This window comes from Podarcis vaucheri (genome assembly GCF_965113315.1).
Source record: "Podarcis vaucheri genome assembly, chromosome: 2".
Classification (NCBI taxonomy): domain Eukaryota; kingdom Metazoa; phylum Chordata; class Lepidosauria; order Squamata; family Lacertidae; genus Podarcis; species Podarcis vaucheri.
In genome coordinates, this window is record NC_138760.1 from 47,305,809 (window position 1) to 47,323,725 (window position 17,917).

Genomic DNA, 17,917 nt, shown 5'->3' on the forward strand with positions numbered 1-17,917 from the left:
GCACCGATACTGTATCAAACTTTCCCCAGCCAGCTGCTGCTGCACTCCAAATGTTTTGAACTACAACTATCCCCAGCCATTTGCCATGCTGTCTGCTGGGAGTTGAGGTCCAGGGCAACTGGAAGTCACCAAGTTATGGTTCAGGCTATAATAGGTTCTGGTTGAAATGTGGATAGAGTTTCCTCTGGCTCAGCTGAAGTGCAGGTGGGAAATCTGTAATCCTCCAAATGTTGCCAGACTCCAGTAATTCCTACCTGTTGTCCAGCAAACTTCTGTAGGACCACAGGCATCTTATAACTGCAGCTCATGACCCTCACCCTAGCTGGGGAAATGAGAAAGATGACTGCCCCAAAAGCCACACTTCCAATGCCACCTGCTTAGTGCAGGAATCTACAGCAGGAAGCATTTGCCCTCTGGTATCTTAGTGTAGACTTAGCAAACAGAACTGTGAACAAGTTCTCAACTTTTTTGTTGTTGCTGCTGTAACAACACTTCGGGAGTTCTAAATTGTAATAAGCTTTCAAAATACAACTCTTTTCCAAGTAGCTCAGAATTTAAAGAGTACAAACTTGTTTCTCTCATAAAATCCTGTTTCTAGTGTCCTTGTGTCACTAGACAAAATGCACTTTGCCCTAATTTGAGAAAATACTTGCATATTTTCACCTTAATCTCAAATAGTGTTTAATGTTTAGTAAAGTAATACTAAATCAAAATGTATACTGTTTAGTGTGTGGCCTGAGAAACCTTTTTTTAAAAAAAGGATTAGATATGTTCATGGAAGATCCAGGAACACTGGTTGGCCACAGTTGCTGAAACGGTACCTGTTAACAGATGCTAGAGGCAAGAAAGAAGGGATGCTCCATATGCTTGTGAGCTTCCAAAATCACATTGCTAATTTTTTTTCCTGACTCGGCAAGCCAACTGTGACTATTTAACTACTAAATGTGATGCCCAAGTGGTGAATACGCTTTCTAGAAATTCCATTGGTTAATTTATAATTCCAACCCTTTGACCTATATTGAATTTTAGCAAGCTGTAGGAGTGCAGTTGCCATTTCAAGGTTAGCTTCTGATTTTAAACAACTTGTCTCCTTTGGTGGCAGGATAATCCAATATGATTTGAAGCTCTGTTCTTCCTTTTTGCTAGGCTGCCTTGCACACAACCCTCCAGCGGGTGACGCAAGGTTCCATTCCTTCTGTGTTTAATTCCATGGCACCCTACAAAGAAAAACCTACTACAGTCCAGGGGATGGATTAGTTTTATTTGTGTAAATCCAAGAAGGAAGATAGTTCCATATGAAACAGACCATAACAAGTCAGTGGCTCATTTTAACAGCTGCCATGGAGCCTAGCAGGTTTCCAGTATGTCACTGCTCACATGCAGCATAAACTAAGACTATTGCAAACTTTCAACCTGATCCTAGGCATGTTCATTTGGAAGTAAGTTCCACTGAGTTGAATGGGGCTCGCTTCCAAATAAGCGTACGTAGAATTGCAACCTTAGTAACATTAAGACTAACCAGGAAAGGAGAAGTAAGTTCCTCTCAGGGAGGCTGTCAAAATTTCTGTAATGTTGAATTTCCCCCAAAGTAAAATTAAAAGCCTTTCCTTCCTTCTTTAGGGACTACAAATAGCTACAAGCTATTGAAGTATTCCCCCTCCCCAAATAACTTCAGTGCAGCTGTAGGTATAGTTTTCCCTTGCAGAAGGTTCCAAAAGCAGCTCTGATACCACTTACACAAAAGAAACAGGAGTGGGCCTAAAGTCCAGGAAAAAATTGTAGCATGACTGAGAACAAAATATATAGCAGCCTTGTTTTTCATAGCCTCATTTCAAGGCTCTGCCAGCTATTCAAGATGAAACCTACCATCCTAAACAGTTCATGCTTAGCATATTGGGTGAGGAAGGAGGTGCTGGCTTGCAGTGTAGATGGTACTAAAGTGCTACAGCTGCTCCCCAGTCACACCTGATCTGTCCCCTTTGCTTCATAGCAGCAGTTTCTGCAAACACTTCCCCATAGCACCTTGCTACCTGCCCTGTGTGTCTAGAATTAACATCCTCTGCATTGGAAGAGAAGAACACAATTTGGCTGCTCAGAGCATACTTATCAGCCTCCAGGAACTGGCATTTATTTTTTGACCAAGAGCCTGGAGATGAAGACAGCTTCACCTGTATCGGTCTCATGCCCTTCAGAAAGGTACTACTAGCTTTTAGAATGGGGAAGCATCCCAGAAAGAGCACAGAAGATTTATGCTATGCCAGTATTTGGCACTTGAGGGCTCACTTAGTCAAGGAGAATGCACAAAGCTGAGCTAGGAGACTTAACTCCTAAATTGTATTGATGAACCATAGAGCTGAGGAGACCTCTCCTAAAGTACTATGTGGAGCAAAAAGTATTCAGTTTAGGCTCCAGCTGCCTACATTTAGCTTTCGGCACCTGCTCCTGCAGACTTAGGGCTCAGTCACTGCTTCGTTCTCTTTAAAATTGGATCGTTCCCTTCGCTGTAGCTTTTGACTTAATGGGCGCTTGGTAGGGAAGGCTGCTCCCAGCCTCAGAAAGGCTTTGGAATGGGATATGGTCAAAGATTCTGTAGGGAGGGACAGTAACTTACAAAAGGAAGGAAATCCCTACAGCTTCCCTCAGATTACAGTGTAGACAGCAAGAGAAAATCTCATTTTAGACTCCAATAACACTCGCTCACAAGGTAAAAAACAAAAACAGAACTATCGGCCCAGACAAAAGGCGGCAGAGGCTTCCAGCTCAAAGCAGGAAAGGGACAATGGGGGAACGCAGTGGTGGGTAATCCCGGAACTCCTTTAGGTAACTTCGGTGTTTCCCCTTTGCCCAGATGGTCATTTGGATGAATCCAACCAAGGAAAACAGAGCCACTATTGACAAGGGAAGAGAGAGTTGCATGTCATTAGGCATCTATACAGATCTCTATAATTTCCATGCCCCAAACGCCTGTAAACACACATTGGCATAAGTAACTACTCAAGCTGATGGGAAATTACAGGCAACAAACATGCCCCATGGGTACGTTCAAGCTGGACTTTCAAGCCACTCTACAACAATCTAGGATTTTTGAGACAGCAATACCTGTCTTGGACTACATTATCTAGAACAGTTATGGGACCATGCAGGCCTGCAACATCTGGAGGGTCAGAGCATGCATCATCCAAGACTGCTGGGGCTGATGGGAGTCCAAAAACATTTCCACATCCCTGACCAAGAACTGGAGGGAGGCTTGCAGGCAACCAACCAACCCTGATTCATAACCCTACTGTTATCCCCTGCAAACCATTATTTAAGACCTGACGTCTTTGTTCAGAGCAGACTAGGACTTACCTGGAAGGCACTGAGTCATAATGGCAAAGCCAATCCAGGATCCCACCTGGAAGAGAAGAACACCAGCTCAGGATTGTGGCACACAAGGTGGGTAAGACCCTTCAGCGCAACTGACCCTTCACAACAACCTAAATTAAAAAACAACAACCCAGTAGCCTTTTGGCTTGGGGGGGGCACAGTGACTGGGCCCACAATAAACAAATTTTGTGTTCAGTTCCCCCACCTTTCCCCCCAGAAAAAAAGCAATGGTATAGAATGTTAATCAGCCAAAGGCCTGGATGAAGAATGTTTCCGCCTGGTGCCTAAAGGTGCATAATGAAGGCACTAGCCGAACCTCACTGGGGAGAGCATTCCACAAATGGGGAGACACTTCAGAAAAGGCCCATACATGTGAAAACATGTTCAGAACAAGACACATGAGGCACCTTCCAGATTCAAGACGCTCTAATCTGCTGTGGAGTTCTATCCTGTTCTCACCTCGTAGGTGTAATTAGGGCAGGAGACAAGCAAGAAAAGCCATGTGAAAGGGTTCTTGGTAGGAAATGGGATCTTCCTGGCTTTAGAACCTAGGGGGAGAATTAAGAGTTTGATTCATTTCATAAAGATAGCAATATACCCATACACCCTTTTAAATGGTAATATTTTCTGTACTTAAATGCACTTTGTCTCTAGTATAGCAGGGAGCTTTTTGGTGGAACCAACTTGCACAGCAAGAACATTATTCTGCTTCCTTCTCACAGGCGGCTCCAAGAAAAACTGCCACCGCCGCCACCATCCTCAGCTCCATCCTAGCTTGAGGCATCTGCAGACACCACTGCATGGGGTCCTGCTTATCCAACTCTGCATTTCACCAGACAGAGAGTTGAGCCAGGAACACCAAGCTACTACAACTCAATTGAGAGCTGCTTTGGCACAGCCCGCCTATGGCAAGCGGCATGTAAATAAACCTCATTTGGCACCTCTCTCTCAGACATTGTGTTCTGTCTGAAGCCCACAGAATAAGCTTACAAAAATACAGTCACTAACAAGATCTGTCAAGGTGTTTCTGGTCTAAGATCTTCTGCAGCAAAAACCCAGTTGGACTATGTGTATATGTGTGAGACACACAGAATCCAGAATACCAAAAAGTATTGATGCTACATAAAGACATATGTGGCCTCCACAACCCCAGCAAAAGTGAGAGAGCACATGTGCAAGTGTATGCATGCATGAGATTGAAAGGAGGAAGAGAGGAGAGGACAGTGGTACTTTGGGTTACAAACACCTCGGGTTACAGACTCTGCTAACACAGAAGTAGTACCTCGGGTTAAGAACTTTACCTCAGGATGAGAACAGAAATCACGTGCTGGCAGCAGCGGGAGGCCCCATTAGCTAAAGTGGTACCTCAGGTTAAGAACGGTTTCAGGTTACGAACGGACCTCTAGAACGAATTAAGTTCTTAACCAGAGGTACCACTGTACTTTAAAAAAGGCACAGAAGCAAGGTTCTAACCAACATAACTCCTTGCTCCTCTTGGTTGTTCCTCACAGGAACATAAGGAAAGCCCTGCGGGATCAAGTCAGTGGCCTATCTAGTCCAGCATCCTGTTCCTACAGGGTTCATAGCCGCCGATAACCTTATCCTCCATGAATTTGTCTAATCCTCTTCTAAGGGCATCTAAGTCAGCAGCCACCACTGCCTCTTAAGGGAGCCAATTCCATAGCTTATGCACTGTGCAAAGTAGTATTTTCTTTCGTCTCTCTTCCACCCCTATCTGCATCTATCCTAACCTCTTTAACTCAATGTCCTTCTGCTCAACTCTTTTTCTCAAAGGTTATTCAAAACACAGTGTAGTCTCTGCAAAACCCACCAATGTTGGACAAATGAATCATGCACATTTACACAGGCCCTAAGTTCGCTGTTCATAGTGTTTTCAGGACTGTTCAAATCTCAGCAATACTTTCCCTTTGTTGAAGAGCAATTGCACAGGGTTTCACCAGCTCTGGGCTGCCGGTACCTTACGGTACGTGTCCCTTCAGCCAAACAGCCTTAAGAGAGACCCATAGTAGGTCCTTGCCATGCACCTATACTAGCTAGGGAGGCACTCCAAAAGGCTCCCCTGTACTCACCAGCAGGGCGCAGGTTCCGTAGAGCAATATGAATTGAGAAGTTTCCCAGCTGGCAGAACTACAAGAGGAAACAGTTTCAACATAGGCATGTGAAGAGACCAAGCACTGACCTCTCACAGGTCCCTGCCCCCCCCCCATCACAAGTGACATTTCTGCCTGTGAGGACACATTTTTGCAAAAATCTTAGGAATCGGCTTGAAGGGATCCTGCTCCCTCAGTGCAGGATAGATATCCTCTTCCTCCATAAACGCACAGCCACTTTTTTTTTTGTACCACTGTTTCATATTTTCCAGAGCTGAGCCCTAGAAATGTGCACCAGTAAGCAAGTGCTCAAATCAAGGAAGTCGGGATTAAGATGCACAACCCCCTAGACCCATTTCCTACTGCAGCCTCTGCTAGCCTGATGCCTTCCAGGTGTTTTGGTCTACACCTCCCATCAGCCCCAGGGATGTAGTTCAAAACAACTGGAGGGCAACTGGAGGGTAACTAAGTTAAAGCATGTGCAACTGAAGTCACTCTTCCCCATTTATCCTGGCGCCATTTCCATTCCCTTCCTCTTTTTGTTCCCCCTCGTGGATATTTTTAGATTGTAAGCCCCATGGGGAAGCAACCTGCCCTCTCATTCTCTGGCAAGTGCCGTGTGAGTAGACGGTGTTAACATCAACAACCAGAAGGTGGCAGCTTGGTTTTAAACACAATAGCACCCATAGGAAAATGAGGAACTAGTCTTTATCTTCATCAGCCCAGGCACTAGTTATCAAGACCTCATTTTTTCCAGTCACCACTGGCAATCTTAGTCCTCACCCATACAGCAGAGTTCTGACCTAGTTACTGATCCAATCTCACCACACACCCCTCAAAGCTCTTTTTACCCCCATGACTCCACAGTGCAACACCAGCTTTCTGTTACGTGGGGGGAACCATTTCAGTTCGTGAAAAATCCAGCACTTATTCAGCACTGAAAATCCCCACTCTGTATAGGGCCTGGTCTCACAACGTAAATAGGAAGCCCTGACTGTTTCACGGCTGTGTTTCTGTAGAAATTATCTCCTCTACTTTACACGTTTGCCTCTGCGTGACTGAGCTTTCACCCCAAGTTCACCTCTAGCCTCATGCCCCATGGCTCCTGCCCCATTTTCTAACACATACATATTTATCTACTTCAATTCCACATGGGGCTATTACACTCCATCCTTAAGTTCTTACCAGAAAAATGATAAGTGCCAGTTTCACTTGTTCATGTCCATATGCTGAAGGGATGACAAAACAGAAAATGTTAGGGCAGAGAGTGTGACTGGCTCAAGGTCATCTGGTGAATTTAACAGCTGAGGGGGGAATTTGAACCTCGACCACCCTAGTCTTTTTGCATTTCCTGGACACAAGAGTCACATACAGTCATGATCATACACCTATTAATATGTCAAGTTGGCCAATTAGCACCTAACTGAGTCTGCAGGACATTATCTCCCATGCCAAGAGCTGACAGTGAGTTGTGTGAACACAGCCTGAGACTTCCTCCCAGACATTCTTCTGCTAAATTACAAGGCAAGAAAGATAAACCCCATTAATATCCATCTGCTTTAAAAACCATTAGGGATCCTTGTCCAGCACTAACCACCAAAATCTCCTCCCCAGCTTCCTTTTCGCTTTTTGGCTCACCTGGTGGAGTATACAACGGGTGATTGATGTAGTATGCCATCCAGGCAGCAAAACCCCAATAGTAAGTACAGTTCTGGAGAGAAAGAAACAAACACATTAAGAAACAGTTATCCAGTGAAGTTGTAGCAAAATGGAGATGTGCTGAATATGCCAACTTCACGGCCTGGGAAAGGTTCAAGCAGAGGAGGAAGCCAGACCCCGTCCTCTCATTCCTAGGAAAATGCCTAATACCGTTTACTTCTTGGAAACCACAGTAAGGAATTCTGAGGGTTGCCCTCCACAGCTGTCTTACTGCTTGCCCCTTCCTGATCCTCCTCCTTTAGCCTCATTCCCAGCACCACTCACCTTAAAGATGTTACGTAAGGGCATTGTCCCATGGGAGAACCTATGGACAAAGAGGGTCTCCAAGAGGCGCTTGACGTAGTGGAAAGAGTGGCAGATGCAGGCCAGGCTGGAAAGGAGAAACAGAGCAGGCAGAATAAGAGGCTACTGTAGCAGTGAAATCTAGTAGAGAAATGCAAAAGACCCTTCTGCCCCATTTCAAGAGCAAGACCAGTGAACACAGTTATAACCAGTTCTCTGAAGTCCTCCTGCAATTCTGCTTTGAGCTTCCACATTCTGGGCTTCCTTGATCAGAAGGATTACTTGGAGACCTTTGTGGAAGTCTTCCTTAAATTTGCTGCAGCAAATGGTTTAAACTAGCAAAGTTGGGTCAACTGACCTAAAAAAAATTGAACTAAAATCCTGCCAGAAGAACCAATACTTAAGGAAGCTGTGGAACACTGGAATGCTCCATCTACACCCAACAGCCACAGATAATCCTTTTATTTCCTGCCAGCTCAAACCCTGTTTCCAGAAATGCTGACAATAGTGCAGAGAATCTAGGACAGATTTTAAGGATTAAGAGTTCCTTTGTGTATCCTGTTCTTGAGACAGGGTGAGAGGGAGGCGGATGGGGGGATGGGACACATATTCTACTCATTGACCTGGTGTGGGCTCAGATCACAGCAAAACTAGTGCGTAGTATTCCAATACAAGCTAAACACACAGAAAAATGGCCTGTAGGTACTTTGTACCTTGGCCTGTAGGTACTTACTGTACAACAGAATACTTGCTGGAGGTGAAGTCATACTTATGGCCGTAGATGAAGGGCACCCGGAAATAGAAGAGCAAGTAAATGAGCAGGGGCCCAGCATACTCCGTGAGGAAGACCTAAAATGAAGAAGGCAGGATGAGGGAAGGGGAGAAAAACCAAGGGCATGGGAAGGCCGTGTGGTTGTTGTGGGGAAGGGCGCACTTACGGTCACCCAGCTGATTTGTGCTCCCAGGTCTCGAAAATACAGCGTTGCTGTGGTGCCCACTGGCAAGTTCTGCAGGATGTCTTCATCCTTTAGGGACTTCCCCTCTGAAAGAAAGGAGGAATCACAATACAGCTGCCATGGGCACCTTGGCTGGGATACCAAACTGAAGTGGCTACTTCATTGGTCACATGTCTGAGAAGCTCTGGCTGCCTAATATTCAGAGAGGGGAAGCCATGACCAAGGAGGGGGATGATGGATGCTTTAATTATGTCCTCACCAAACCCATGAATCTGGATGTCCAAGAAATGACAGCTTCTTGCAGAATTATATAGCCTTTCATGTATGCCACTCATAAGAATTCCCAAGGCCAGAAATTCCTGTGTCTGTTGCATCCTCTGGTCAAAGACTCGGTAACTCTTATCAGTATAGTCTACCAGCCCCACTTCCTTCCCCCATAACTTCCTAGCTAAGACAATCTGCCTGCAAAATTGAGGTATGAAAAATATCAGAAGGCTTTGTAATATACCAACTTACTGGGATCCAGTCGCAGAGACTGCCGGGCTGGATACCACTGAGGATCTGCAAAGAGAAAAAGGGGAAAGAAAGCTGCACATTGCTTCATCTGGCTCAGCGCTGTGTATGTACACTGACTGGCCCTGCCTCCCCAGGGTTTCAGAAAGGAGACTTATTCCTGACTGGAGAAAGTTCCTCCATTTTCCGCAGCAGGTAAAATAAAATAGTCTATTTTTTACTGCTACTTTGTTGTATTTTGTATGCTGCTGTTGCTTAGCTGCCTTACAGCACCATCGGAAATACAACAAATCAAGAAACAAGCCAACGTGGGTAAAAGCAAAGAGCTTCCTTTCTCCAAAGTCCACAGAGATAAAAATGGAAGTTCAGAATCAGAACCTCCAAAAGTTGTTTTCAATTACAGGGAAAACGCATGACAATAGTAGTTTTGGGGATATATTATTGAAATGGCATGACGAGGGTGTCAGGAGGCAAGCTTTACTCATGAAGCAAGCAGCTCAGCACTTTCAACACTCCCTCCCTCCAAGGGCCAGTCCTACTGCAGGAGTGAGGAAATGACAAGGGGCAAAACCAATAAAAGGTCTGCTTTGATATGTGTGTTCAGGGAGGAGTTACACAAGGATACATGCGCCATACATACGGGACTTAGTGAAGAGGTTCTTTATCTCTATTACGGTGGCATTGGGCTCAACCTGAAAAGAAAGCAGAGGAAGGAAATCAGGGAACCAGAGCACAACATCGTATATGATTAAAGAGTGAATAAAGCCCATCTATCTAAGCACCTTCTACCCAGGGAACAAGGCCAGGAGAAGACAGCCTCAGGCAGAGCAGTCCTATACTTGCATCTTAAGTGGGTGGAACAGCTTATGTTTTACATGCTTGAGGAAACTGGTTTGATTCCAGGGTACAACCTCACCAGTGTTAGACAGATGGAAAAGGGATAGAAAAGCTAGGAGCCAAGCGGCTCCTGGGTCCTGAGTTGTGGATGCCAAAAATATGTCTAGTCGCCAGGAGGGGTGTGTCAGCAACACTTTTAAGTTATTATTTTGATAAGCATGAACTACTACGCAATTCACATAAGTGACATATTGTTAATATCACATTTTTAACAGAAATGTAAATACATGTTTAATTTGCTGTTTTCAACAAAAATATTGGTACCAAACCTCCGTTTTCAAAACACACTACGCTTTATTGTTAAACTCCTTAACATATTGCCTATCCTTAACATATACTTCAAGGCTTCAAAGCACGTACATTTCAGTAATCCTCGAGTGTCAACCAGGCATGAAAAATTGCACCCAGACTTTTTGAGGTGTTTGCATCCTGGCAATTTTGAACCCTCAACCTCACACTAGGAAAGAGAGAAGCTTTCCACCCAGGGACACCTGAGTCAATCAAGAAGTGTTGCATGCAGCACCAGACCCTTAATTCAAAAAACTGTTTCAACAGAATCTCAGTCCCTCACTTCACAGAAGCGGCAACAGCAGCAACCTGGTCATTACACAGCCATTTCTGGCCATAAAAGACTAGGTCTGCATTCTCTTTGCCAGCAAATCTGCTTTCCCACATGATATTTCTAGCCACTGGAAGCCTTACATCACCTTGACAATGGAAGTAAAAGTGAGCTGTCTCTGTCCTACATCTGTGCACACATGTGTGAGCGCACGCACGCACGCACACACACACACACACACACACCTCTTCCAGCAATGGAGATGTTGCAAGAAGAAGCCATTGGACTGTCCCTCAGACAGCTGATGTGTGAGCTTGAGAGCACCCAACTCAGCTTTCAAATTAAAGCAAGAGAAATGTATGAGGATTCCAGAGCAGTTGCCAAGCATGGATCAGCACCTCCAGAAGCTTCAAAAAGCAACACAACCTGGGAAGCGACGCTCAGGTCTTGGGTTACGTCTAAGTAAGCAGCATGAGCTGGGACTCAGACAGTCTGAACTCTCTTTGTAGCAGGTTGTTCTCACTGCTGGCTGTCACTTCTTAGGGAGCCGCCTCCTCTTGCTTTTGCCCCAACAATATTAATTGTCTACGGAGACTTGTGAGGTGGTCTGCCACTTGCCTTGTGAAGAAGGTCCACAGAGAGGAGAGCAGAGCAGTAGAAGATAGCACTGTAACAGAAGTGGCCACAGAGACAGACATAGGAGGGGGCTCCCCAATCGGCAGACTAAGCCAATCCTGTCTAATAAAATGTATACAGAGTGTACGTGTTTCTCTCTTTGTGTTGTCACTTGTTTTGCATCCTTCTGTGAAGCACAGAGGATAAGCCTTTTCCAGCCACTTTCAGGCCCCCTTTTCTTTTTTTCTTTTTTAAATAATTTTTATTAACCGACCAATCAAATCAAATCGCATCACATAAATTCCGAATTACAAAGCCGAATTTTAAATTTTTGTTGGGGTGACCCATATTTCAAGTTCCAAAGGGGGATTCCGATCATCTTCTTGCTGCTGCGTTAATATCCACAAATCTGTCCAAATAATGTTCATAATTCTATCCAGTCTTATCTTGCTGTTTCCACATCTCATCTTGTTCGTATATTTTTCTTTTTTTCTTTATGATCTCTTCTGATAATCTCCTTAAGCAAGTAAACACCAATTATAATCCTGTGTGAATTTTTCCGTTCATCCAGTCATCATATCCAGATGGTTTCCATATATCATCACTTTCATAAATAACAGCACTCTTTCCATCATTAATCTCACAAGTCTGTCGCATTTTAGTCCCACTGAGGAGGATCACCCACAATATGAAAACAGACATTTCCTCCTCCCAGACATAATTTTTTCGACGGAACTTGCCAAGATGGCGACGATCTTTTTCGCTGCGTCATTCCAAAGCTCTTATGCTTTCCACGGTCTTCTTAGAACATGCAAGTTTTTTCCCCCTCCCCCATCCAGTCCCGTTGCCGAACATACCAAGCGTTAGTGTGTCTTCTCATGACTTACTCTTGTTCCTCCGACCCGTCTTGTTTATCAGAGATCTCTTCAGTTAGCAGTCTTTACTCCCCCTTCTTCCTTGAAATATGTGCATTAGCTTCCTCCTAATTGTTTCTTTTGAAGTTCCTGCAGCTAGGGGTGCGGATCAGAGACAGCGTCCAGGAGCGCCGAAATCCACACAAGGGCTTTCTGCCTAGTGCCCCCACCCCCACAAAATTCGGGGGTGGTATAGGGCACAGCAGGCAAGGGCAGTCCCCCCCCCCACACCCTTGGGGGGGGCTGGGAGGCTGTTTACTCCCATCACAACCTCTTAATTACCTCGCGTGGGTCGGAGAGATGTTATTGTCAGCCATCTTCCGATGTGCCCCTAGTGGCCATCCCCAGGCCCCCTTTTCTTTAGCTTTGTTACGCAGCTTTGATAGCAGCTTATTGGCTAGCACCTGTGACATCATTTCTGATATGAGGCAGCTTCAGCTAGAGGGATGTAATCACACTGAGAATTTCTACAAAGGCTTAGAACTAAGAAGTGGAGCTTGCATCAAACCAGGGAATGAAACCTCTTCCCGCCTTACAGTTCCCTAAACTGACCCCATTGTGTCTTTACAAAAGGGGACACAAGGATTCAGCGAGTGCCCTAGTCCTGAGAGTATTTCCAAATTCAAAAGCTCCAGATGTCACAGTAAGAATTATGTTGCAGAAATTCACCGAACACATGAACGAGGAATGGCTTTTACAATCTTTTGTTTATAATAAGCCCAAAATTCCAGTCCACATGTGCAACAAAGTGCATATAAGCTTACAGTTGGCAGTATAGAGACCCCTGCAATTTCCTTGTGTTCTTTCCCTCTGTCCCAGGAGGAATCTCACACTCAGCTCAAAACAAACACAGTGTTCCTCTTCCCTTCCTTGTGCAGAAAGCCTCCTAGTATGCAAGGAATTGAGAGAGGTGAAGGAGGAGATGATGACATTTCAGAAGGGCGTGTCCACCATCATAGCCAATCCAAGCAGGTGCTGGTGTAGGGTGTCTAAGGCAGCTGAAGTCCAACTCCCAGTGGGGAGGTATGGTTCTCTTCTGCCTTACAAGGCCGATTCTCAGAGCCAGCACAACTATGCAAGAACTTAACAAATGCCCTAGGGGCTATGAAAACTGACCTGTTAAAGCACTAGTAAGGTTAACAGCAGTAGCTGTTTAGACTGGTTTGGAGAATGGCAGGACAGGAGGCTACAGCCAGTGTGGCTGACTACAAGCCAGCCAACCCAAGAGCTTGGATGGGATTAATTGGAGCCAGTTCTAATGAAATTTACAAGTCAGCAATGCAACCACATCACAAATATGATCCTTCTTGCATGACAGACACTTAGCACACCAGTGGTCATTTTATAGGCCTCTATGGCCATAACAGACCGCTCTGCTGTCGATTCTTACAGTACATTATGTGGCCCAAATAGATGGGTGCAGGCATTCTGCAGCAGAGATTTCTGGAGACCCAACACTGGAGTCCTGTCATTCAGCAATCAAAGCAAGAAGCAGCCCAAACTGCTGCATCTTGAAACCCATTGGTAAATGAGGCAATACTTAGGGGGGTAGTCATGGCTGCTGCTAGGTGCCACATTAACCAGGGGTGGGCAACCTGTTTCCTGCCTGGGGTTACATTCCCTCATGGGTGAGCTGCCAGGGGCCTCATGCTGACCATGCGTGGGGTCAAAAGAAGCAGAGAGCAGAGTCAGAGGGAAACATGGGTGGGGTCTCATTGTAGTCTCTCTACTGTGGTTTATGCAGGGCAAATCTATAAACTGATTTCATCAGCAAAGTGAAGGCATCTATGAGTAGCAACCACATATGAGAGAGATCTTGCCTTATTGACAAATGTATGCACATGCATGCTAAAGAACAGTTGATTCTGCCAGCTTCCAAAACATGTTTGTAAAACTAATCTGGTTGAAAACAAATTTCGTTATGATGTTATATTTTAATAAAAGAAATCTCATTGGCTTTTGTTCATCCTAGCCAGCCAACTTATTTAGCACATGGCACAGGTGTGCACACCCACTTACATATTTGATCCTGTTATCTCAAAAATTAACTTCCCCAACTCATTCAGTGGTTTTGACACCATGTGAGATTGGAGCATTTAGCTGCAGTGACAAAAGCTGTTCAAGCTAGCAAAGTTCTTTCTTCCTGCAACATTAGCAACTCAAGTCAGTGACATACCAAGTGTCAATAGTAAGAATGGAAAGTTATTTAAATAAACAGCCTGATATGAAGAGAAGGCTTAAGGCCCTCCTCTCCCAGCTACAGCGGATATCAACCTCCCTGCAGCTGCTGTCAGTGAGGATTTAAAGGCGCGAACATTTGTACAGTGGTGTGTGTCACACTTGCTGGCCTCCTGAAAAACTCCAGCTCATTTAGTAACAGCCAGCTAGCAATACTCTTTAAGACCCCCCTACAGAAACATCTGACAACAGATCAGGCTTAAAGGATCCTTAACACATCCAGCTCAAGCCTTTCTAGCTATACCTCATGGCTGCAGAGAAAACTGGGAGCCAGCTTGTTATATATTGTTTTTATATGTATTGGAAGTCGCTCAAATCGGCTGGGGCAGCTCACCCAGATGGGCAGGGTGGTATTCTTATGAATAAGAGTAAGAATCTTGTACTTTGCAGCAAATGTGGGCAACCGTTTGTCCTAGCAGGCCACATGTGAGGATGGACGGGCAACTTGGCCACTTGCCAGTGGGTGTGACCCAAGCCAGGAGAGGTGTGATCTGGTGGTGGCTGGGCCTCTCACTCATGTCCTATAACAATGATGCTCCCCTCTAGCCTGACTGCCAGGTAGCTGTTTGGCAGGCAAGGGGGAAAGCAATTTACACGGAAGGATGGCTTGCAGGAACAATTCTTCCAGTATCCCCCATCCCCACATACACTGCATTCTTCACAGCCCCACCACACATTTTTTGGGTGAGCTGGGAAGAGCATAACTCACATGCCTCCCAGAGCAGGGAGAGCAAAATTCATTTGGGGGTGGGGTGGGCACCCATGGGTGTCACACTGAAGGCCTCCATGAGAAGCATCCACAACTGTGCTCCCCAGAAGTGGCTGGGCTCCAGCTGCCATCATCCCTGACTTTTGGCCATGCTTGGTGGAGGCTGTAGCCCAACAACATCTGGGGACTCAAGGTGAGGAAGGATGCCCCACAGGACCACAAGTCATGCAGAAGTACCACATATTTATAATAATGATAAATGTCACATTCATCATCATCATCATAATTTATTTATACCCTGCCCATCTGGCTGGGTTTCTCCAGCCACTCTGGGTGGCTTCCAACTGGATATTAAAAACACAATACAGCATCAAACATTAAAAACGTCCCTAAACAGGGCTGCCTTCAGATGTCTTTTAAAAGCCCTCTGCCCGGTTCCCTGTAGCTTTGCTTCTCGCAATGAGGGAACCGCCAGAAGGCCCTCGGCGCTGGACCTCAGCGTCCGGGCAGAATGATGGGGGTGGAGACGCTCCTTCAGGTATACAGGACCGAGGCTGTTTAGGGCTTTAAAGGTCAGCACCAACACTTTGAATTGTGCTTGGAAACGTACTAGGAGTCAATGCAGATATCTCAGGACTGGTGTTATATGGTATCAGTGGCCACTCCCAGTCACCAGTCTAGCTGCTGCTAGTTAAATATTAAAATTGGGATGTAGAAATGGGGACTTCTAGTCATTCTTTCTAGCAGTAAAGAGAGGACATCTACTTTTCAATGCACTGGGAAATGTGGACAAATGAAAGAAATGCCAGCAGTCATTTATCTCTGTTTTGGATGCATATGTAGTTGAGAGGAAACATTTTAATGGATTAATTCTGAGAAATATCTAAATCAATGCTAACTACTGCCTCTCTCACAGTTATCAGAAGTCATCCAAAAGACAGGACAGCCAGTTAGTTTTCCTGTCTTAATATATATTTACACTCTAGCTGGCAATACAGGTCTTTGGTAGATTTTAGTATTAAACAAGGGGGCAACTCCTGCTTTACCCCCTGAGATCCCAGTGCCTTCCCCAGTTATTTATCAAGTTATAAAGTTCAGTGAGAGCAATTAGAGAGACCTTACCTTGTCCAGGAAGCACAGCTTTTCCCGGGTCTTGGCATCCAGAATCTCCACCTCAAAAAAAAGAACACCCCTTTTAGATTTCTTATGTGGCTTGGCTCCTATTTCATTGAAACTTCTTTGAAGGGGTGGACACCCCTCAACATGAACCAAAGTCCCGTCCATGCCTCTTTACACAGCAGGAAATCCTCAGGGGCGTGGACAATCAAGAGCTGGAATCACCACCACAGGTTTCTCTCCTAGCTACATGTGGACCTTCTCCTGGTCAGCAAACAAACTTGTTTCTCAAGAGGAGCTAATTGCCCAGTATTCTTTTTATTTTTTAAAAAAGTCAAGACTAAAGTTCCAGACTCAGCCCTTCAAGTAAGATCCAGCTCAGCACACACTAGAAGGGGTTCCCTTCTAGTCTGTTCTGCAGGATGCGTTCCAAGGCGTAAGCCGATAAGTGTTGGGAGTTGAACTGCTACCATTCCCAGCTAAATATAAAACTGAGTCCAGCATATAACTCCTCACAAGCAGCCTTTTGACCAGTCAACTCATACCAGGAAGTTTTTGAAAACATCTCTCTCTCTCTCTCCCCCCAAAAAGACTGCACCACTCAGTTCATCTCATTTATACAGGGAGTCCACTATAGCACTAATAATTATTAAGAGATGATCCATGTCCAAGTTGACTTTAGAAACATATATGAGCCCTGCCCCTCAGAATAATTAGCAGGAGTTGTCATCTTTGGGAATTTGTGATGTTTCGTGTTTATAAATGCATAACAAGCATTCTGACCCCCTGTATTGTAAAGGGTGAGACTACTGGGATTCCAAGGGTTGTAGCCAACGAAGTCGTCCTGTTCCTGCAAGGACATCCACCTGTACAATGAGTCTTCCTCTCCCAACTCCAAATCTGCTCTGGAAGGATCCCCAAGAGAGATTGGGAGGGCACACAGGGAGAGGAAAGGAAGTCCCACTGCACAGGTGGAAGTCCTTGTGCTAACAGGACAACTTGGTTGTATTCTTTGAAGCATGACTTAAAAAACTTATTTTTAATCCAAAATATTTTTTTTACAACTGATTTATGTATTTGCTGACTTGTTGCTTCAGTTTTAAACTGTGTTGTTCTCATTAGTTTTCAGTTTTGACATTATAGCTGATTTTCACTGTTCATTGTGTTAATTGCCATAACTACCTGTAAGCCACCTTGTGAGATCTTTTTTCAAAGAGACTGCATATAAACCTGTTACCTAGAATATTTTTTTACTAGGAGACTCATGAATTGAACTAACTAACTAAATACAACACAAATAGGCATCATTTCCTGAGTCCCCCTCAAAAAACCCTTATTCAATATGAGTCTGTTTTAAATAAGTTTACCCAAATTATTACATATGCACCTGTTAGAATCATAGAATTGTAGAGCTGAAAGGGACTTCAAAGGTCATCTACTCCAACTTCCTGCAATGTAGGAATCTCAACTAGATCTTACATGACAAATGGCCATCCAGGCTCTGCTTAAAAACTTCCAAGGAAGAAGATAGAATTGCACAAAAGACTCTGAAGCATTTGTTTTCAACTGGTGGGTCAAGGCCTACTAGTGGATTGTGGTCTGATTCAAGGTGGGTGCAACAAGAGCACTACCATCATGCAAACATATCAAGAAACTGGTCCCCAAATGCATGTTTGGGTTAAAAGTGGTTCCTGGGTCTGAAAGCATGTATGTTTACAACATTATTCAACTTTTTCAGCTCCCTCTTCGACAACATTATTCTGAGCTTTTCTGCTAAGGTTAAATTGTTTTGAGCATTTTTTAAGTTTAGAGAATGGGCAGCAAAGTATGGCTGTGATGGAATGAATGCTGTGGCTAGAAAGGGTTTTCTTCCTGTCAAATTACAAACATTCAGTCTCACTCAACAAATCTGATAGGCACAG

General features: G+C 44.7%; 1 protein-coding gene across 2 annotated transcripts in view; it reads right to left on the bottom strand.

The window, feature by feature from the left end:
* Positions 1 to 1,240: 1,240 nt before the first annotated feature.
* TECR (trans-2,3-enoyl-CoA reductase) overlaps positions 1,241 to 17,917 on the bottom strand; it is a 30,195-nt gene continuing 13,518 nt past the window's right edge. Inside the window, exons 2-13 of one of the 2 annotated variants that reach the window (XM_082212245.1) lie at positions 16,002 to 16,052; positions 9,588 to 9,639; positions 8,951 to 8,995; positions 8,417 to 8,520; positions 8,212 to 8,327; positions 7,461 to 7,566; positions 7,116 to 7,188; positions 6,663 to 6,706; positions 5,457 to 5,514; positions 3,826 to 3,914; positions 3,349 to 3,394; positions 1,241 to 2,888 (exon numbers count right to left, since the gene is read on the bottom strand). In XM_082212245.1, the coding sequence (XP_082068371.1) occupies positions 2,761 to 2,888; positions 3,349 to 3,394; positions 3,826 to 3,914; positions 5,457 to 5,514; positions 6,663 to 6,706; positions 7,116 to 7,188; positions 7,461 to 7,566; positions 8,212 to 8,327; positions 8,417 to 8,520; positions 8,951 to 8,995; positions 9,588 to 9,639; positions 16,002 to 16,052 (912 nt within the window). In that variant the 3' untranslated portion in view covers positions 1,241 to 2,760. Of the gene's footprint in view, positions 2,889 to 3,348; positions 3,395 to 3,825; positions 3,915 to 5,456; positions 5,515 to 6,662; positions 6,707 to 7,115; positions 7,189 to 7,460; positions 7,567 to 8,211; positions 8,328 to 8,416; positions 8,521 to 8,950; positions 8,996 to 9,587; positions 9,640 to 16,001; positions 16,179 to 17,917 lie in introns of those variants that run through there. The other variant, XM_082212244.1, reaches the window with a different exon arrangement.